General features: G+C 42.7%; 4 protein-coding genes across 4 annotated transcripts in view; 2 read left to right on the plus strand and 2 right to left on the minus strand.

The window, feature by feature from the left end:
- The window catches only part of LOC120065488 (ceramide synthase 5-like), a 47445-nt gene extending 45531 nt beyond the window's left edge, over positions 1-1914 (plus strand). The window contains exon 10 of the mRNA XM_039016534.1: positions 900-1914. Within this exon, the coding sequence (XP_038872462.1) occupies positions 900-1091 (192 nt within the window). The 3' untranslated portion in view covers positions 1092-1914. The remainder of the gene's footprint in view (positions 1-899) is intronic.
- On the minus strand, positions 1890-2419 carry LOC120065490 (cytochrome c oxidase assembly protein COX14 homolog). The gene has a single exon (XM_039016536.1). The coding sequence runs from the start codon at positions 2404-2406 to the stop codon at positions 2227-2229; it is 180 nt and encodes a 59-aa protein (XP_038872464.1). The 5' UTR covers positions 2407-2419; the 3' UTR covers positions 1890-2226.
- On the plus strand, positions 2199-4368 carry LOC120065489 (pre-miRNA 5'-monophosphate methyltransferase). The gene is made up of 2 exons (XM_039016535.1): positions 2199-3159; positions 3366-4368. Exons 1-2 carry the CDS (start codon positions 2953-2955, stop codon positions 3957-3959), a joined length of 801 nt encoding a protein of 266 aa, XP_038872463.1. The 5' UTR covers positions 2199-2952; the 3' UTR covers positions 3960-4368.
- A 2856-nt stretch (positions 4369-7224) lies between these two features.
- On the minus strand, positions 7225-21078 carry si:dkey-222f2.1 (keratin, type II cytoskeletal 8). Its single transcript, XM_039015454.1, has 8 exons — positions 20941-21078; positions 14225-14433; positions 10906-10966; positions 10261-10356; positions 9873-10037; positions 9166-9291; positions 7951-8171; positions 7225-7279 (listed from the first exon to the last, which is right to left on the minus strand). The coding sequence occupies exons 1-8, from the start codon at positions 21055-21057 to the stop codon at positions 7225-7227; spliced, it is 1050 nt and encodes a 349-aa protein (XP_038871382.1). The 5' UTR covers positions 21058-21078.
- Between the last annotated feature and the right edge of the window lie 939 nt (positions 21079-22017).

Below are 22017 nucleotides of genomic sequence, written 5' to 3' on the forward strand. Positions count from 1 at the left end.
ATGTAGACAGGTGAGTGAGATGTAGGACTGGTACAGGTTAGATGTAGACAGGTGAGTGGGATGTAGGACTGGTACAGGTTAGATGTGGGATGTAGGACTGGTACAGGTTAGATATAGACAGGTGAGTGTGAGTTCAGAGCCTGTATGAGGTCAGGGCCTGTATGAGGACAGCGTCTCAGATTAGAAGTGCTGATCTAGGATCAGGTCCTTCCTGTTCATATAATCATATTCATTATGATCTAAAAGACACAGCTGATGCTATATCAGCAATGTTACTGTATTCACTGTTGTGAATACAGACCCAGACTTGAGAACCTCAGGAGTGGAAATTTCATCATGTCAGACCTTAGCTCAGGCTATAGTGGGTAAATAATAACACCTGTTGCATGTTGGAGGCTATGGAAGAACAGTTTTACATCTGTTCATACCTTTTCTTTCTCTCGTTCTCTCTGCAGAGATGGCTCTTTTCTTTTCTCTCTGGGGTGAGAGGGATCCTCCTATCTTTCCACCTGTCTTTCTCGTCTTCCTCCTCCACTGCTCTTTTCCTTGCTTGCCCTGTCTATCTGATGACTATATATATATATATATATATTCTCTGCAGTAAGTATTCTATTTATGCCTTCCCCCCAAACAATGTGGTTGTCATCTTTAGGAATATTAGGTATTTCTCACAGTTGCTCCTAAACTCCAGAATGTGCAGTTTGAGTTAGAATTAATGAAGACAGTCAGTGACATTTTGACCTGCAATGGGTTACATATGAAGAGATCATGTTATTAATTTGTGTAATTTACCTATGAAAATAAGGTGCATTATTCATTCAGACCTGGCAACCGTGTTTCCAGGATGTCAAGCACGTCATTCACTTTGAATTGTAACCTTGTATTTCTCTGTCTGTCAGGTGTCTAAGGATGACCGCAGTGACGTGGAGAGCAGCTCGGAGGAGGAGCCTGACACCAACAGAACCAACGACAGGGGGGTTAAAATGGCTTTCTCTCCTAAGGCAGAGAACGGCACCAACGGAACCAATGGCACCAACGGCCACGTCGTCACCACTAAAAGCTGGCCACAGATACGCACCAGCAGCAGGTGATAGAGAGAGGAGTCTGCCGTCTGATTCACACTATAGGGCCGAACCAGGTCAAATATGTCTGGCCTGGTTACACTGCGCATCCACTATTTGTCGGTACTGTGCTGGAAAGGACAATATCAGAGCCAGTACTGTTCGGGTTGGCCCTATAGTGAGAATTGGGCATATCTGTGAGGCATTTCCACTACTAGTTCATCCTATCCTAGATTACACCTTGAAGTGCTTTTCCAGCCTCATCCAGTTCCCTGGACGGTTTAACTCCGTTTCTTCATTCATCTGACTCTTAATTAATTTTTCTTCTTCAGAACTAACAATGATCGGTGACTATGACAGCATACGATGGATGAATAGACACACTACTGTGACCCATAGAATCAAAACTGATGAAATGAAGGGGGAAAAAAGTGCATTCCCTGATGTCAAGTGAATGGGTCTGTAGATATTTGCAGTACCTTATGAACATAGAACGTTTGCTTGTATTCCATTTGTTTGATGCTGCAGTTTGCTGGAGATTATCTCTTCTCTCAGTTTTATTGGTCAGGTGGACTTAAATTACTACTGTATATTTTAAGTAATTGTTCAGTTACTTTGTTTCTGGTCAGTTCTGTTGACTGTTTCTATATTATTAATACGAGACCAACGTTTATTGAATGTTTAACGTTTTTAAAATGTCTTTGTTAAGAAATGCATAAGATTTTAAATGTGAAGAAGCCAACAGAATCCTCTTCAGTGGAGGTCATCCATAGATGTGTGTATTAGGGCTAATAATGTGAGTGTTGACTACAGAGACAAAAATAGATGTTTATTTGTGTAAGATGTTTTTATTCATATTAACGGTTGTTACATAACTTTGAAGATCCCGCCACACAAACTATGATTCAGTGTGTCCTGAGCGAGTTATGATAAGAGACTGATTTGACATTTAGTTAAAGCTGGAAGGAGGCAACCCATTTTTCAGTCAACTCCAGTCCTCTCCCCCTTCTCCTTTTAGCAGATAAATGATGAAGTTGACAGTAAATGAAGAGTAGATTCTCCTTTACTCGTCTGGGCACACAAAACTTCCACACCCAAATAGTTGTCCCATGGGAGGAACAGAAATGTCCATGATTTTATGGACAAACTATTCAGTTCCAGTCCTCTATGGCTTGAGGACGTCCACGTCTTGGTTTTCTGCCGCTACCTGCAGCTCTTTTTGCTTGTTCATGAAGCGGTATCCCCGCATGGTGCACAGGTATCCCCCGTAGAGTGTCAACAGCATCATCGAGGCAGAAAACCCCCGGTATCCGAAGTCGGCGAGTCGCTTTGCGGTGGTCAACATGGTGATGGTGTTCCTGGCGGAACCAAATACATGTGGGTCTCTGAGGAGGTTATATCCAGCAACGACAAGTTGTAGTACAACTAAGGGTAGCTACATAACGTACATCTCCTTGTTTACTCGTGTTTAACAATGTGGTTATCACAGATAACAAAATGCCAACATTTCAACAAAAAAGTATAACATCAGAAGTTAACGTTAGTTAATTAAAGACAGGGTATCTGATGGAATTTAGCTAGCTATCAAGGTTAGCAAGCTTTTATCAACACATTAAATAAAAAAAATGATTTTTCCAGTTTCAAATTATTGCTATGTAAATTGCATTGTCTCTTACCTTGTAAAATAGAATGACAGTCAGATTATTGATACCCTTCTCAATGTCAACACACCTAGCTAGTTAACTTGTTCCGTAACTGAAAGCAACGGAGTCTTGTGAGGGTCAAAAGTCGTTCGGTTCTTGAGTAATCCGTAGTGGGAGGAACGGTATAGAAGTTCTGTAGATGTTTCCTAGGTCGGACGTATTTTGATGCTGCACACGTGAGAACAGCGATGGCAACATGTGGAGCAGAGAGTGAAGTTCTGGATGAAAAAGATGATCCCGGTGCAGCACCTTACGGCAATTTTATAAACTATTACACATTCAACCCACCAGAGAACCGTCTAAGCCTCATTCCGACCACACTTATTCAGGATTTGGGATATGGCAAAGACAGCAGTGAAACCATATTGATGCTGGATGTTGGCTGCAATTCAGGGGTAAGCTAAAGCTAGCTAAGATAGCCAGCTAACGTTAGACACAGAAATATTTAATCATGTTAACCATCCTTTACAAACTGATCCACCACCCACACATTAAGACAACAATCACTGAGTTTCATCATCGGTGATTGAATAGTTTGAGTCAGTTGTCTTGTCACTAATGAACTATTTTCTCTTATCTATCCATGTGTAATATATAACAGGACCTGACAGTGGCATTGTACAGACACCTCCAACCGAGAGTCTTGTCTGAAGACTCTACAACACCACCCGACACTGATCTCCAACTCCTCGGCTTCGACCTGGACGAAACCCTGATCCTCCGGGCCCAACAGACCAACCCTTTCCCCCAGAGCATCTCTTTCATTCCCTTAGACATCACTGAGGATGCTGCTAGCCAGACCCAGCTACAGGACTACCTGAGACAACATGGCGGCTTCCGCTTCCACCTCTCCCTGTGCCTGGCTGTTACCATGTGGGTCCACCTGAACCACGGAGACGCTGCCCTGCTGGGGCTCCTCTCCCGGCTGGCCTCCGTCAGCCAACATCTCCTCCTGGAGGCCCAGCCCTGGAAGTGCTACCGCTCGGCTGCCCGGAGGCTGAGGAAGCTAGGGCGGTCTGACTTTGACCACTTCAAGGAGTTAAAGATCAGAGGAGATGTGGCAGAACAAGCCAGGGAACACTTAGAGAAACACTGTGGGATGGCACTGATGCAGTGTTTCGGTAGTACCAGCTGGGATCGCAGACTGCTCCTCTTTAGGAGAAGAGAGACGGTAGACCAACATTTATCCCAGTAGATAAAATGACTGGACTTGTAGTATATGTTATGATGATTGTCTTAAAGGAGTAATCTGAAAACATTTGAAAATGTCTTCTTTGACAATGAAGTGGCAAGGTCCTAAGGAAATACGTATGTGCAGTGAAGGACTCCAGATTCGGAGTCTTTAAGTGCAGTGAAGGACCAGTATGTTGATTGAACACTAGGAGGCAATAATACTCTGTTACTACTTGTAATACCACCATACCTAGTGTTTGCTTTCAGCTATGCATTTAACTGATCTTACCCAATTTTTTTCTTAATAGTGTATATGTTTTGGCAAACAATTATGAATGAACCATTGTGTGTGTATGTATGAGAAATTAATTTAATATTTTATTTTTGGGAATGTTTAAAAATAAGAATGAATAAAGCCCATGAATTTACTAGTCCAAAGCATCATATCTCTTCAAATAACATGACCCCCATCCTTCAGGGATCTCTAACCAGTAGTCAAAAAGGTTCATATTAGATGAATGGAAAAGAAGCAGGTGGTGTCCCATGTTTTTTGACCTCATGACAACCATTCTCTCACTGCCTGAGGATGACGCTTTTTGTGTTTACATTATAGGCCTTGAGTACTCTCTTGTTCTTTATTTAAAAACTTATACGGCATCCCATGTGTTACAGCAAGTAGCATGAGCTGTGTTAAAAAAAAATACATTTTACATTAACATGAAATGACCAGTTGAAACTGCAAGTTTGTCTTTGTGTTTTCATTACAGAAAGAACAATCAAAAGTTTGTATCCATCTAGCTACAAACATCTAGCTACAAACAACTAGCTACAAAATCAAAACTATTAGATCGTGAATCATAATCTTATGGTATACTCTCCATGCACATAAACAAAAGAAGCAATACATGTGAAAGAGATGTGATATAAACTCTTCTATACCGGTAATGGTTCTTCATCCACAGCCAGAAGGATCTGAGGGCTCTTCAGTGAAAGCTGAATCTGGAGCTGCCTTTTTGTTCAATCGTTTTAATCAGCAGTTTGGGTGTTGAGGAGCTGAAGCTGCTGTGGTATTTGTTACTGCTACTCTTAGAACCTGAACAGAACACACCAGTCTAATGGTTAAAGCATAGAATTAGGAATTAGAATGCTAGGATGGACAGGAACCTTCTTATGATGGTATAAAGATAAGGGAGTTGGTCAACCATAGTTTGCTACTACTTTATTTTGATTAGCCAGTCAGTCAGTTTTGGAGCAATGATTCGATAAATTTTTTCAATTTAACTGCCAATATGATAACATTCCATTCCAACAATGCAGTCAATCCACGACACACTGGCTGAAATCAGTTGATGATAGTACATAGTGCTACAGGTACTTTTATATTTTTTATTTAACCTTTATTTAACTAGGCAAGTCAGTTAAGAACAAATTCTTCTTCTTTACATAAGTATTCACGACCTTTACTAAGTACTTTGTTGAAGCACCTTTGGCAGCAATTACAGCCTCTAGTCTTCTTGGGTATCACGCTACAGCTTGGCAGACCTGTATTTGGGGAGTTTCTCCCATTGTTCTCTGCAGATCCTCTCAAGCTCTGTCAGGTTGGATGGGGATCGTCGCTGCACAGCTATTTTCCGGTCTCCAGGGATGTTCGACCGGGCTCTGGCTGTGCCACTCAAGGACATATAGAGGCTTGTCCCGAAACCAGTCCTGCGTTGTCTTGGCTGTGTGCTTAGGGCCATTGTTCTGTTGTAAGGTGAACCTTTGCCCCAGTCTGAGGTCCTGAGCGCTCTGGAGCAGGTTTTCGTCAAGGTTCTCTCTGTACTTTGCTCCGTTCATCTTTCCATCGATCCTGACCAGTCTCCTAGTCCCTGCTGCTGAAAAACATCCCCACAGCATGATGCTGCCACCACCATGTTTCACCGTAGGGATGGTGCCAGGTTTCCTCCAGACATGACGCTTGGCATTCAGGCCAAAGAGTTCAATCTTGGTTTCATCAGATCAGAGAATCTTGTTTCTCATGGTCTGAGAGTCCTTTAGGTGCCTTTTGGCAAACTCCAAGCGGGCTGTCATGTGCTTTTTACTGAGGAGTGGCTTCCGTCTGACCTGATTGGTGGAGTGCTGCAGAGAGCCTGACTAACCGGTGTCTGTATGTAGCCTCGCTACTTCTATAGCCTCGCTACTGTATATAGCCTGTCTTTTTACGGTTTTATTTCTTTACCTACCTATTGTTCACCTAATACCTTTTTTGCACTATTGGTTAGAGCCTGTAAGTAAGCATTTCACTGTAAGGTCTACACGTGTTGTATTCAGCGCACGTGACAAATAAACTTTGATTTGATTTGATGGTTGTCCTTCTGGAAGGTTCTCCCATCTCCACAGAGGAACTCTGGAGCTCTGTCAGAGTGACCATCATTTTGTTGGTCACATCCCTGACCAAGGCCCTTCTCCCCTGATTTCTCAGTTTGGCCAGGCGGCCAGCTCTAGGAAGAGTCTTGGTGGTTCCAACCTTCTTCCATTTAAGAATGATGGAGGCCACTGTGTTCTTGGGGACCTTCAATGCTGCAGAAATGTTTTGGTACCCTTCCCCAGATCTGTGTCTCGACACAATCCTGTATCGGAGCTCTACGGACAATTCCTTCGACCTCATGGTTTGGTTTTTACTCTGACATGCACTGTCAACTTTGGGACCTTATATAGACAGCTCTGTGCCTTTCAAAACCATGTCCAGTCAATTGAATTTACCACAGATTGTCTCCAATCAAGTTGTAGAAACATCTCAAGGATGAACAATACAAACAGGATGCACCTGAGCTCAATTTCGAGTCTCATAGCAAAGGATCTGAATACTTATGTAAAGAAGGTATTTCTGTTTTATATTTTAATACATTTACAAAAAATTCAAAAAACTTGTTTTCACTTTGTCATTATGGGGTATTGTGTGTAGATTGATGAGGGAAAACAATATTTAATACATTTTAGAATAAGGCTGTAACGTAACAAAACGTGGAAAAACTCAAGAGGTCTGAATACTTTCCAAATGCACTGTATATGACAATATTTTAGGTTGACAATAATTCTATTACACAATTGCTGATATAAAATCTATATTGGCTGCCATTTTCAATCCATTCTGGAACTTAGTAATTTAATATGCTCTCTATGGGTTGGAGCCTTAACATAAATGCTCTTGTGTTAAAAAAAAAAGAAGAATTTTGTGTGATTCTATTCAGTGGATGATAACATTAAATAGAGTACGCTTTCTGATGTATTTTTCAGTAGTACATAGGCTACTTACTGTAGCTGGACACCGACTGGATATTGACAATAGATTGATGTCCAATCCTAGAAGAAAAATAGATAGAGACGCTTCAGTTTCTGAAATACTTTTAAAACATTGTCCAGTCCTTGTTTAGAACCTCAACCCATAGAAAATGGTCATGCTGTATCATGTCCCAGGTTTACCTGTCCTCTCCCTCCATATCTGTCCTCCTCTCCCTCCATATCTGTCCTCCTCTCCCTCCATATCTGTCCTTCTCTCCCTCCATACCTGTCCTCCTCTCCCTCCATATCTGTCCTCCTCTCCCTCCATATCTGTCCTCCTCTCCCTCCATATCTGTCCTCCTCTCCCTCCATATCTGTCCTCCTCTCCCTCCATATCTGTCCTCCTCTCCCTCCATACCTGTCCTCCTCTCCCTCTATACCTGTCCTCCTCTCCCTCCATACCTGTCCTCCTCTCCCTCCATACTATACCTGCCCTCCTCTCCCTCCATATCTGTCCTCCTCTCCCTCCATACCTGTCCTCCTCTCCCTCTATACCTGTCCTCCTCTCCCTCCATACCTGTCCTCCTTTCCCTCCATACCTGTCCTCCTCTCCCTCCATACCTGTCCTCCTCTCCCTCTATACCTGTCCTTCTCTCCCTCCATACCTGTCCTCCTTTCCCTCCATACCTGTCCTCCTCTCCCTCTATACCTGTCCTCCTCTCCGTCCATACCTGTCCCCCCCCCCTCCATACCTGCTCTCCTCTCCCTCCAGTAGTTTTCTGTAGGTGGCTATCTCTATGTCCAGGGCCAGCTTGACGTTCATCAGGTCCTGGTACTCTCTGAGCTGCTTGACCATGTCTTGCTTGGCCCTCTGCAGAGCATCCTCCAGATCTCTGATCTTGGACTTGGCCTCCTTCACAGCCAGCTCCCCACGGCCCTCAGCATCAGCTATCTGGTTCTCCAGGTTGACACGCTACGGGAGAGATAGGTATAGTTAGGGTTAGGTTAGAGACTTGGCCTCCTTCACAGCCAGCTCCCCGCGGCCCTTCACCTCGGCTATCTGGTTCTCCAGGTTGGCACGCTACGGGAGAGATAGGTATAGTTAGGGTTAGGTTAGAGACTTGGCCTCCTTCACAGCCAGCTCCCCGCGGCCCTTCACCTCGGCTATCTGGTTCTCCAGGTTGACACGCTACGGGAGAGATAGGTATAGTTAGGGTTAGGTTAGAGACTTGGCCTCCTTCACAGCCAGCTCCCCGCGGCCCTTCACCTCGGCTATCTGGTTCTCCAGGTTGACACGCTACGGGAGAGATAGGTATAGTTAGGGTTAGGTTAGAGACTTGGCCTCCTTCACAGCCAGCTCCCCGCGGCCCTTCACCTCGGCTATCTGGTTCTCCAGGTTGGCACGCTACGGGAGAGATAGGTATAGTTAGGGTTAGGTTAGAGACTTGGCCTCCTTCACAGCCAGCTCCCCGCGGCCCTTCACCTCGGCTATCTGGTTCTCCAGGTTGGCACGCTACGGGAGAGATAGGTATAGTTAGGGTTAGGTTAGAGACTTGGCCTCCTTCACAGCCAGCTCCCGGCGGCCCTTCACCTCGGCTATCTGGTTCTCCAGGTTGACACGCTACGGGAGAGATAGGTATAGTTAGGGTTAGGTTAGAGACTTGGCCTCCTTCACAGCCAGCTCCCCGCGGCCCTTCACCTCGGCTATCTGGTTCTCCAGGTTGGCACGCTACGGGACATCAACAGCAGGGTTAAGGTTGCATCGATTTCATGGCATTTGCTTGCGTCACACCAAGTGGCACTTACAGCCTTAGCGGCGCACTCCATGGCACGGCTGCTGAATCTTATGTCCGATAAAGTAGATCCCATCTGACAGGGTGTGTATTGCGTACATGGTTTTGTTTTATATTACTGTGCCTCAAAGCAAAGCAGTTAAACCATATAGCATTATATAATAAGTGAACTACCTGTTGTTTGACAGCCTCTATCTCACTCTGCACACGGACGATCAAGCGGTTGATTTCGGCTGTCTCTCCCTTGGTGCTCCTCAGCTCGTCTCCATACTGCGTGGCTTGGATGGCCATCTGGTCCAACTGAGATTAAAACACAACATGCATTACTTAAAGGCCCCGAATCAGTTGGACTGCTGGTCTAGGATCAGGTTGAAATAATGTTATTCACTATGATCTAAAAGGCTAAAACTGATCCTAGATCAGCACTCCAACTCTGAGAGGCACAGAGTTCTCTTGGACCTTTTTCACACTATCTGCCAAAACACACTTTTTGGTTCCTGGTTCCAGCTGCTATGGTAGATGTGTAACCAGGCCAGAGCAGTACGGCTCGGCTCAGTATGTGTGAAATGGGTATTGATTTCCATGTAGTAAAACAAAATCCCTCTCAACCACTTCAATCCAACAAAATCCCTCTTAAAACCACTTCAATTCAACAAAATCCCTCTCAACCACTTAAATCCAACAAAATCCTTCTTAAACCACTTCAATCCAACAAAATCCCTCTTAAAACCACTTCAATTCAACAAAATCCCTCTCAACCACTTAAATCCAACAAAATCCCTCTCAACCACTTAAATCCAACAAAATCCCTCTTAACCACTTCAATCCAACAAAATCCCTCTTAACCACTTCAATCCTAGAATAGCCAACTTGTTGTTCACCTTGGACTTGTACCACATCTCAGCCTCCTCTCGGCTCTTAACAGCGATGTCCTCGTACTGAGCCTTGACGTCAGCCACTATCTGGTCCATGTTGAGGTCACGACTGTTGTCTATCTGTACCACCACAGAGGTGTCCCTGATACTGGCCTGCAGCTCACGCAGCTCCTGGATGTACGGAGAGGTGAACAAACAAACAAACAAACAAATATTCTAACACTGCAAAGGATCTTACAGTAACGTGAGTTCCCGGGAATTGTTTTGACTGCGATCATTACAGTATTTGAACTCACAACCTTGGCATTGATAGCCACTCACTCTCACCGACTGCCTGAGCCATACAGGACATACATTTGTGGATTGCAGTTTCTTAGTACAGTAATGATCATACCTCTTCATAGATGAACCTGAGGAAGTTGATCTCATTAGTCAGAGCTCCCACCTTGTCTCCCAGGTCTGCCTCCACCATGTGTGCTGAGTCCACATCCTGATAGGACAACATACTGTAGTTACCCTCTCTAGTCCCTTCGACTACTACTGTTTTGTAAAACCTAATTCCTTGAAAGAACAACAGTAAGCCACCAAGTACCTTGTCCAAACATACCAGGCGCAATTTATTGAAGACTGATTGTTTCATTGCAAGGCAACTAGTTAGGTTGAAATTGGTTTTGACATGCTGGTTTGATATTTTCTCTGTCTCCCCTACACACCCCAGGTCCATTTCTTTCATTTTTTTTTTCAGTGGTGAAATGATACCTTACAAGCTTTTGGTTTTTTAATCTCGCAGAAGATGGGACAGGTTTGCTCATACTAGCTATTGTTGTCTCTGTCTCTCTGGGCCTTCTCATTTGCAGTGTTTGTCTAACTTAACCTCACTCTCATGGTGCAGCACTGTATCACTGAATACAACATCAAGTTGATGTCATAGTATGGTATTGTGTCCATAAAGTAGTCTTAAAGCATCAATGTTATACTTCTGAGACGGCACCATTTAAAACACAATTCAGGTATCACTGGGGAAATATGATGTTCTCACCTTTTTCAGATTCACAAATTCGTTCTCCATATTTTGTCTCTTGTTGATCTCGTCTTCGTATCTAGGTAAAAACAGAATGACAAGAGACTGGCTTTGATCGTCTTCGGGTCACACTTTGTTATTGGTCAGTGTTAAAATGACACCAGATAGTATATTAGTCATAATCTGGGCCAGGAGTTTCTCCTTGAACCTGCAGACTAAACCCCTCTCGCTGGCAGCTCTTCCCCCTAGTCATTGTCAGAAAAAAAGAGAACAAAAGAGAACTCAACCAACATTCCTGGCAATAACTAGGTGTCCCTACTTGTGTTTGAAGTCATCCACCAGACATTGCATGTTCCTCAGCTCTCCATCCAGACAGATACAGATAGATAGATAGATAGATAGATAGACAGGCAGACAGACAGACAAATCAAAGTTTATTTGTCACGTGCGCTGAATACAACAGGTGTAGACCTTACAGTGAAATGCTTACTTACAGGCTCTAACCAATAGTGCAAAAAAGGTATTAGGTGAACAATAGGTAGGTAAAGAAATAAAACAACAGTAAAAAGACAGGCTATATACAGTAGCGAGGCTATAGAAGTAGCGAGGCTACATACAGACACCGGTTAGTCAGGCTGATTGAGGTAGTATGTACATGTAGATATGGTTAAAGTGACTGTGCATATATGATGAACAGAGAGTAGCAGTAGCGTAAAAGAGGGGTTGGCGGGTGGTGGGTGGGACACAATGCAGATAGCCCGGTTAGCCAATGTGCGGGAGCACTGGTTGGTCGGCCCAATTGAGGTAGTATGTACATGAATGTATAGTTAAAGTGGCTATGCATATATGATAAACAGAGAGTAGCAGCAGCGTAAAAAGAGGGGTTTGGGGGGGGGGGGGGGAGTTGGGAGGGCACACAATGCAAATAGTCCAGGTCGCCATTTGATTACCTGTTCAGGAGTCTTATGGCTTGGGGGTAAAAACTGTTGAGAAGCCTTTTTGTCCTTGACTTGGCACTTCGGTACCGCTTGCCATGCGGTAGTAGAGATAACAGTCTATGACTGGGGTGTCTGGGGTCTTTGACAATTCTTAGGACCTTCCTCTGACACTGCCTGGTGTAGAGGTCCTGGATGGCAGGCAGCTTAGCCCCAGTGATGTACTGGGCCGTACACACTACCCTCTGTAGTGCCTTGCGGTCAGAGGCCGGTGATGCAACCAGTCAGGATGCTCTCGATGTTGCAGCTGTAGAACCTTTTGAGGATCTCAGGACACATGCCAAATCTTTTTAGTTTCCTGAAGGGGAATAGGCATTGTTGTGCCCTCTTCACGACTGTCTTGGTGTGTTTGGACCATTCTAGTTTGTTGTTGATGTGAACACCAAGGATCTTGAAGCTCTCAACCTGCTCCACTACAGCCCCGTCGATGAGAATGGAGGTGTGCTCGGTCCTCCTTTTCCTGTTGTCCACAATCATCTCCTTAGTCTTGATCACAATGAGGGAGAGGTTGTTGTCCTTGCACCACCCGGCCAGGTCTCTGACCTCCTCCCTATAGGCTGTCTCGTCGTTGTCGGTGATCAGGCCTACCACTGTTTTGTCGTCTGCAAACTTAATGATGGTGTTGGAGTCGTGCCTGGCCGTGCAGTCGTGGGTGAACAGGGAGTACAGGAGGGGACTGAGCACGCAGCCCTGAGAGGCCCCAGTGTTGAGGATCAGAGCGGCAGTTGTGTTGTTACCTACCCGCACCACCTGGGGGCGGCCCGTCAGGAAATCCAGGATCCAGTTGCAGAGGGAGGGGTTTAGTCCCAGGATCCTTAGCTTAGTGATGAGCTTTGAGGGTACTATGGTTTTGAACGCTGAGCTGTAGTCAATGAATAGCATTCTCACAAAAGTGTTCCTTTTGTCCAGGTGGGAAAGGGCAGTGTGGAGTGCAATAGAGATTGCATCATCTGTGGATCTGTTTGGGCGGTATGCAAATTGAAGTGGGTCTAGGGTTTCTTGGCTAATGGTGTTGATGTGAGCCATTACCAGCCTTTCAAAGCACTTCATGGCTACGGACGTGAGTGCTACGGGTCTGTAGTCATTTAGGCAGGTTGCCTTTGTGTTCTTGGGCACAGGGACAATGGTGGTCTGCTTGAAACATGTTGGTATTACAGACTTAATCAGGGACATGTTGAAAATGTCAGTGAAGACACCTGCCAGTTGGTCAGCACATGCCCGGAGCATCCGTCTGGCCCCGCAGCCTTGTGTATGTTGACCTGTTTAAAGGTCTTACTCACGTCGGCTATGGAGAGCGTGATCACACAGTCGTCCGGAACAGCTGATGCTCTCATGCATGTCTCAGTGTTGCTTGCCTTAAAGCGAGCATAGAAGTAATTTATCTCGTCTGGTAGGCTCGTGTCACTGGGCAGCTCGCGGCTGTGCTTCCCTTTGTAGTCTGTAATAGTTTGCAAGCCCTGCCACAAATGAGCGTCGGAGCTGGTGTAGTATGATTCAATCTTTGCCCTGTATTGATGCTTTGCCTGTTTGATGGTTTGTCGCAGGGCATAGCAGGATTTCTTGTAAGCTTCCGGTTTAGAGTCCCGCACCTTGAAAGCGGTAGCTCTACCCTTTGGCTCAGTGTGAATGTTGCCTGTAATCCATGGCTTCTGGTTGGGGTATGTACGTACAGTCACTGTGGGGACGACGTCCACCGATGCACTTATTGATAAAGCCAGTGACTGATGTGGTATACTCCTCAATGCCATAGGAAGAATCCCGGAACATCTTCCAGTCTGTGATACTAAACTACAGGACTGTTTTGCTATCTGCCTCATCTGACCACTTTTTTATAGACAGAGTCACTGGTGCTTCCTGCTTGAATTTTTGCTTGTAAGCAGGAATCAGGAGGATAGAGTTGTGATCGGATTTACCAAATGGAGGGCGAGGGAGAGCTTTGTACGCGTCTCTGTGTGTGGAGTACAGGTGATCTACAATTGTTTTCCCTCTGGTTGCACATTTAACATGTTGATAGAAATTTGGTAGAACTGATTTAGTTTCCCTGCGTTAAAGTCTCCGGCCACTAGGAGCACCGCTTCTGGGTGAGTGGTTTCCTGTTTGCTTATTTCCTTATACAGCTGACTGAGTGCAGTCTTAGTGCCAGCATCTGTCTGTGGTGGTAAATAAACAGCCACGAAAAGTATAGCTGAAAACTCTCTATGCAAGTAGTGTGGCCTGCAATTTATCACAATATACTCTACTTCAGGTGAGCAAAACAGACAGACAGACAGACAGACAGACAGACAGACAGACAGACAGACAGACAGACAGACAGACAGACAGACAGACAGACAGACTCCTACTTGTGTTTGAAGTCCTCCACCAGACCTTGCATGTTCCTCAGCTCTCCGTCCAGCTTGGTCTTGTCGTTGTTCACCAGGTCCATCTGGTGGCGGAGGTTGGCCATGTAGGCCTGGAACAGCGGCTCGATGTTGGAGCGGCCCGTCTGCTTACCGTGCAGCAGGTCAAACTTAGTCTCTAACATCTTGTTCTGCTGCTCCAGGAAACGCACCTACAGGGAGAAAAGAGACTCAGATCATTGAGGATATAGCACATAGTAATGTTTGGTCTTTAGTGGCCCTGAAGAGAGGCTTTTCTCTTTGATTCAAAGACACCACATGTTGGTCACCTTGGAATTTCTCTTTGACTTTGTCATGACCTTCATGAAGTTTATATAAAATCAGATGTTCTATGTAAATGATTGGTAGATAACAGTTGATACTCCATAGATAACAATAGATACTCTACATATAACAGTGGTTACTCTATAGATAACAGTAGATACTCCATAGATAACAGTAGATACTCTATAGATAACAGTAGATACTCCATAGATAACAGTAGATACTCCATAGATAACAGTAGATACTCTATAGATAACAGTAGATACTCCATAGATAACAGTAGATACTCCATAGATAACAGTAGATACTCTATAGATAACAGTAGATACTCCATAGATAACAGTAGATACTCCATAGATAACAGTAGATACTCCATAGATAACAATAGATACTCTATAGATAACAGTGGTTACTCTATAGATAACAGTAGATACTCCATAGATAACAGTAGATACTCCATAGATAACAGTAGATACTCTATAGATAACAGTAGATACTCCATAGATAACAGTGGATACTCCATAGATAACAGTAGATACTCCATAGATAACAGTAGATACTCTATAGATAACAGTGGATACTGTATAGATAACAGTAGATACTCTATAGATAACAGTATATACTCCATAGATAACAGTGGATACTCTATAGATAACAGTAGATACTCTATAGATAACAGTATATACTCCATAGATAACAGTGGATACTCTATAGATAACAGTAGATACTCCATAGATAACAGTGGATACTCTATAGATAACAGTAGATACTATATAGATAACAGTAGATACTCCATAGATAACAGTAGATACTATATAGATAACAGTGGATACTCTATAGATAACAGTGGATACTATATAGATAACAGTAGATACTCTATAGATAACAGTAGATACTCCATAGATAACAGTGTATACTATATAGATAACAGTGGATACTCCATAGATAACAGTGGATACTATATAGATAACAGTAGATACTCCATAGATAACAGTGGATACTATATAGATAACAGTAGATACTCCATAGATAACAGTGGATACTCCATAGATAACAGTGGAGACTATATAGATAACAGTAGATACTCCATAGATAACAGTGGATACTCTATAGATAACAGTAGATACTCCATAGATAACAGTGGATACTATATAGATAACGGTAGATACTCTATAGATAACAGTATATACTCCATAGATAACAGTGGATACTCTATAGATAACAGTAGATACTCTATAGATAACAGTATATACTCCATAGATAACAGTGGATACTCTATAGATAACAGTAGATACTCCATAGATAACAGTGGATACTCTATAGATAACAGTAGATACTATATAGATAACAGTAGATACTCCATAGATAACAGTAGATACTATATAGATAACAGTGGATACTCTATAGATAACAGTGGATACTATATAGATAACAGTAGATACTCTATAGATAACAGTAGATACTCCATAGATAACAGTGTATACTATATAGATAACAGTGGATACTCCATAGATAACAGTGGATACTATATAGATAACAGTAGATACTCCATAGATAACAGTGGATACTATATAGATAACAGTAGATACTCCATAGATAACAGTGGATACTCCATAGATAACAGTGGAGACTATATAGATAACAGTAGATACTCCATAGATAACAGTGGATACTCTATAGATAACAGTAGATACTCCATAGATAACAGTGGATACTATATAGATAACGGTAGATACTCTATAGATAACAGTAGATACTATATAGATAACAGTAGATACTCTATAGATAACAGTAGATACTCCATAGATAACAGTGGATACTATATAGATAACAGTAGATACTCCATAGATAACAGTGGATACTCCATAGATAACAGTGGATACTATATAGATAACAGTAGATACTCCATAGATAACAGTGGATACTCTATAGATAACAGTGGATACTCTATAGATAACAGTTGATACTCTATAGATAACAGTAGATACTCCATAGATAACAGTAGATACTCTATAGATAACAGTAGATACTCCATAGATAACAGTGGATACTATATAGATAACAGTAGATACTCTATAGATAACAGTGGATACTCCATAGATAACAGTAGATACTCTATAGATAACAGTTGATACTATATAGATAACAGTAGATACTCCATAGATAACAGTGTATAGTATATAGATAACAGTAGATACTCCATAGATAACAGTGGATACTCTATAGATAACAGTATATACTATATATATAACAGTGGATACTCTATAGATAACAGTATATACTATATAGATAACAGTGGATACTCCATAGATAACAGTGGATACTCCATAGATAACAGTGGATACTCTATAGATAACAGTAGATACTCTATAGATAACAGTAGATACTCCATAGATAACAGTGGATACTCCATAGATAACAGTGGATACTCTATAGATAACAGTTGATACTCTATAGATAACAGTAGATACTCCAGAGATAACAGTAGATACTCTATATATAACAGTAGATACTCCAGAGATAACAGTGGATACTCTATAGATAACAGTAGATACTATATAGATAACAGTGGATACTTCATAGATAACAGTAGATACTCCATAGATAACAGTGGATACTCTATAGATAACAGTATATACTATATAGATAACAGTGGATACTCTATAGATAACAGTATATACTATATAGATAACAGTGGATACTCCATAGATAACAGTTGATACTCCATAGATAACAGTGGATACTCTATAGATAACAGTAGATACTCTATAGATAACAGTAGATACTCCATAGATAACAGTGGATACTCCATAGATAACAGTAGATACTCCATAGATAACAGTGGTTACTCTATAGATAACAGTAGATACTCTATAGATAACAGTAGATATTCTATAGATAACAGTAGCTACTCCATAGATAACAGTGGATACTCTATAGATAACAGTTGATACTCTATAGATAACAGTAGATATTCTATAGATAACAGTAGCTACTCCATAGATAACAGTAGATACTCCAGAGATAACAGTAGATACTCTATAGATAACAGTAGATACTATATAGATAACAGTGGATACTTCATAGATAACAGTAGATACTCCATTGATAACAGTGGATACTCTATAGATAACAGTATATACTATATAGATAACAGTGGATACTCTATAGATAACAGTATATACTATATAGATAACAGTGGATACTCCATAGATAACAGTTGATACTCCATAGATAACAGTGGATACTCTATAGATAACAGTAGATACTCTATAGATAACAGTAGATACTCCATAGATAACAGTGGATACTCCATAGATAACAGTAGATACTCCATAGATAACAGTGGTTACTCTATAGATAACAGTAGATACTCTACAGATAACCGTAGATATTCTATAGATAACAGTAGCTACTCCATAGATAACAGTGGATACTCTATAGATAACAGTAGATACTCTATAGATAACAGTGGATACTTCATAGATAACAGTAGATACTATATAGATAACAGTGGATACTCTATAGATAACAGTAGATACTCCATAGATAACAGTAGATACTCCATAGATAACAGTGGATACTCTATAGATAACAGTGGATACTATATAGATAACAGTAGATACTCCATAGATAACAGTGGATACTCTATAGATAACAGTAGATACTCCATATATAACAGTGGATACTATATAGATAACAGTAGATACTCCATAGATAACAGTAGATACTCTATAGATAACAGTGGATACTCTATAGATAACAGTAGATACTATATAGATACCAGTAGATACTCCAGAGATAACAGTGGATACTATATAGATAACAGTAGATACTCTATAGATAACAGTAGATACTCCAGAGATAACAGTGGATACTCTATAGATAACAGTAGATACTATATAGATAACAGTGGATACTATATAGATAACAGTAGATACTCTATAGATAACAGTGGATACTCTATAGATAACAGTTGATACTCCATAGATAACAGTAGATACTCCATAGATAACAGTGGATACTCTATAGATAATAGTATATAGGTAGGTAGATTGGGTGGGCTATTTACAGATGGGCTATGTACAGCTGCAGCGATCGGTTAGCTGCTCAGATAGCTCATGTTTAAAGTTAGTGAGGGAAAAATGTCTCCAGCTTCAGCGATTTTTAACATTCGTTCGAGGTATTAGCAGCAGATAACTAGAAGGAAAGGCGGCCAAAGGAGGTGTTGGCTTTGGGGATGACCAGTGAGATATAGCTACTGGAGCGCGTGCTACGGGTGGGTGTTGTTATCGTGATCAGTGAGCTGAGATAAGGCGGACCATTACCTAGCATAGACTTATAGATGACCTGGAGCCAGTGGGTCTGGCGATGAATATGTAGCAAGGGCCAGCCGACTAGAGCATACAGGTCGCAGTGGTGGGTGGTATAAGAGGCTTTGGTAACAAAATGGATGGCACTGTGATAGACTGCATCCAGTTTGCTGAGTAGAGTGTTGGAAGCTATTTTGTAAATGACATCGTCGAGGATCGGTAGGATAGTCAGTTTTACAAGGGTATGTTCGACGACGTGAGTGAAGGAGGCTTTGTTGCGAAATAGGAAGCCGATTCTAGATTTAATTTTGGATTGGAGATGTTTAATATGAGTCTGGAAGGAGAGTTTACAGTCTAGCCAGACACCTAGGTATTTGTAGTTGTCCACATATTCTAAGTCAGAACCGTCCAGAGTAGTGATGCTAGTCGGGCGGGCGGGTGCGGGCAGCGAACGGTTGAAAAGCATGCATTTGGTTTTACTAGCGTTTAAGAGCAGTTGGAGGCCACGGAAGGAGTGTTGTACGGCATTGAAGCTTGTTTGGAGGTTTGTTAACACAGTGTCCAAAGAAGGGGCAGATGTATACAGAATGGTGTCGTCTGCGTAGAGGTGCGTAGAGAGCGACATCGTTGATATATACAGAGAAAAGAGTCGGCCCGAGAATTGAACCCTGTGGCACCCCCATAGAGACTGCCAGAGATCCGGACAACAGGCCCTCCGATTTGACACACTGAACTCTGTCTGAGAAGTAATTGGTGAACCAGGCGAGGCAGTCATTTGAGAAACCAAGGCTGTTGAGTCTGCCGATAAGAATACGGTGATTGACAGAGATACTAAATAATAGATAACAGTAGATACTAAATAGATAACAGTACTGAGATTATTGTAGTTATAACGACTAGTCAGTCAGTCCTACTGAGATCCTCAAGGTTCTATTTCACACCCAAGGCAGCTGTATTTTATTCCCATTGTTTGTCTGCGATCAACACAAAAGCTTCCTCCCTAAACACTAGGGAATTTTCCACTCTTGAAAGACCATACCACGTCTGACCTGTTTTTATTAGGTTACCAGCGAGCTGAATGAGCTGAGAGAAATGGGACATGGATGGTGCTTTAAATATCTTTTACTTGTTATTAGACATCTTTAAATGGGCTTTGCATCCCAAATTCCCTGCACCATTAGGGCATGGTTTGTCTCAAAATGTCTGGTGTTGACGTTAACTCCTGAGACAAATAAGAGTTTGTTATTGCAGGAAGCTTAGAGCTGTGCACTAGGCTGGTGATCCGTAGCGTAGAACAGACACAAAGCCTCTATTGTAACTCTGCTACTCATTCCGTGAGAAACGTCAGATATGATGTAAGCTAAGTGGCGTATCAGTGACCACAGCTGTGAAAGAGCAGGTGACTTTGTTTTCATGGGTTAGCGCGAGTGAAACTGATATACAAAGTCAACAGAAATACAGAACAACAAACAACAACAAAAAAATCCTTTGCTTTCGTCATCTTTGCTCCTGAGGACCTCTTTGGGGTATAACCACCGTGATTATTCTTTGACCCTGCTGGTCATCTATGAACATTTGAACATCTTGCAGAACAACCTGGCCTTAATGGCCATGTACTCTTATAATCTCCACCCAGCACAGCCAGAAGAGGACTGGTCACCCCTCAGAGTCTGGTTCCTCTGTAGGTTTCTTCCTAGGTTCTGGCCTTTCTAGGGAGTTTTTCCTTGCCTAGGGAGTTTTTCCTTGTTTTTTCTTAGCATGACAGGAAAATGGTCCAATTCACACATTTATCAAGAGAACATCCCTGGTCATGAATTTGAATTTGATTTGTCATAGATTCAGTTACTTCAAGGTTGTAATGAAAAAAATAAGGAGATGGCAATCACTGTTTGTTCTCCCTTTTTCCAATCAATGGCTAAACCAAGTTATCTTTCAGTCCTTTAGTAGCTGATTCAGATAGAGGAACACCATCTGAGACATAAGACTCCTTGGAAAACAGTGGCAATTATTGCTACTGGGTGGACTATCCTGATTAAATTTAAAAAAGAGACCTTCATAATCATAAGCGACAACCACACAGACCTTGTCGATGAAGGAGGCGAAGCGGTTGTTGAGCTCCTTGATTTGGTCCTTCTCATGGATGCGGGCGACCTGCAGGTCGGGGTCGATCTCCAGATTGAGGGGGGCCAGCAGGCTCATGTTGACTGAGACAGAGTGGAGAGGGCTGCTGTGCTGGTCACTGGAGCTGGAGATATGCTTGGACCTCAGGCTCATGGTGGAAGGGGAGACGGAGAGGGGAGAGGTGGAGGGAGAGTTGGAGACAGTGATTTGGAGAGGAAGAGATGGAGAGGAGTGTGGGTCAGAGAGGGAGAGATGGAGAGGAGGGAGAATCAGAGAGGAAAAGATGGAGAGGAGGGAGAATCAGAGTGATGCTCATGGACAAGCCAGGACAGGATAGCAGCAGGGCTGTCTGACCTCAGTGAGCTGTCTCAGGCATTCAGCCCTCCTTTTAAACTCCCCTCCCTCAGGGTGGAGGTGGTTCTCTAGTTCTCTCATTCTCTGGCCACAAAACCAGTTAGACGCCTTATCCACTCACACCTTTCCTTTCTCCTCTCCCTGGCCCCACTGTCTCTCTCCCTCACTGTCTCTCTCACTGCCTCTCTCACTCTCTCTCTCTCTCTCTCTCTCTCTCTCTCTCTCTCTCTCTCTCTCTCTCACTCTCTCTCTCTCTCTCTCTCTCTCTCTCTCTCTCTCTCTCTCTCTCTCTCTCTCTCTCTCTCTCTCTCTCTCTCTCTCTCTCTCTCTCTCTCTCTCTCACTCACTGCCTCTCTCACTGCCTCTCTCACTGCCTCTCTGTCTCTCTCTCTCTCTCTCTCTCTCTCTCCAACTCCTCTCTCTCTCTCTCTCCTCTCTCTCTCTGTCTCTTTCTCACTCTCTGTCTCTCTCTCTCCCTGCTCTGTCTTCCCCATCTCGTTCTTTCTTTCTTTCTTTCTTTCTTTCTTTCTTTCTTTCTTTCTTTCTTTCTTTCTTTCTTTCTTTCTCTCTCTGTCTCTCTCGACTCTCTCTCTCGACTCTCTCTCTCGGTCTGTCTGTCTGTCTGTCTGTCTGTCTGTCTGTCTGTCTGTCTGTCTGTCTGTCTGTCTGTCTGTCTGTCTGTCT

This window comes from Salvelinus namaycush, chromosome 20 (assembly GCF_016432855.1).
Source record: "Salvelinus namaycush isolate Seneca chromosome 20, SaNama_1.0, whole genome shotgun sequence".
NCBI lineage: Eukaryota > Metazoa > Chordata > Actinopteri > Salmoniformes > Salmonidae > Salvelinus > Salvelinus namaycush.

What these genes read in the sequence shown, in the direction of transcription:
- LOC120065490 (XM_039016536.1), bottom strand. Translation starts at nt 2,406, where the DNA reads ATGTTGACCACCGCAAAGCGACTCGCCGACTTCGGATACCGGGGGTTT.
- LOC120065489 (XM_039016535.1), top strand. Translation starts at nt 2,953, where the DNA reads ATGGCAACATGTGGAGCAGAGAGTGAAGTTCTGGATGAAAAAGATGAT. An exon ending in ATGTTGGCTGCAATTCAGGG is followed by an intron (nt 3,160 to 3,365) that starts GTAAGCTAAAGC and finishes AATATATAACAG; the next exon opens with GACCTGACAGTGGCATTGTA.
- si:dkey-222f2.1 (XM_039015454.1), bottom strand. Translation starts at nt 21,057, where the DNA reads ATGAGCCTGCTGGCCCCCCTCAATCTGGAGATCGACCCCGACCTGCAG. An exon ending in TCAGGTTCATCTATGAAGAG is followed by an intron (nt 10,038 to 10,260) that starts GTATGATCATTA and finishes CCGTACATCCAG; the next exon opens with GAGCTGCGTGAGCTGCAGGC. An exon ending in TAGAGGCTGTCAAACAACAG is followed by an intron (nt 8,172 to 9,165) that starts GTAGTTCACTTA and finishes TCTCTCCCGTAG; the next exon opens with CGTGTCAACCTGGAGAACCA.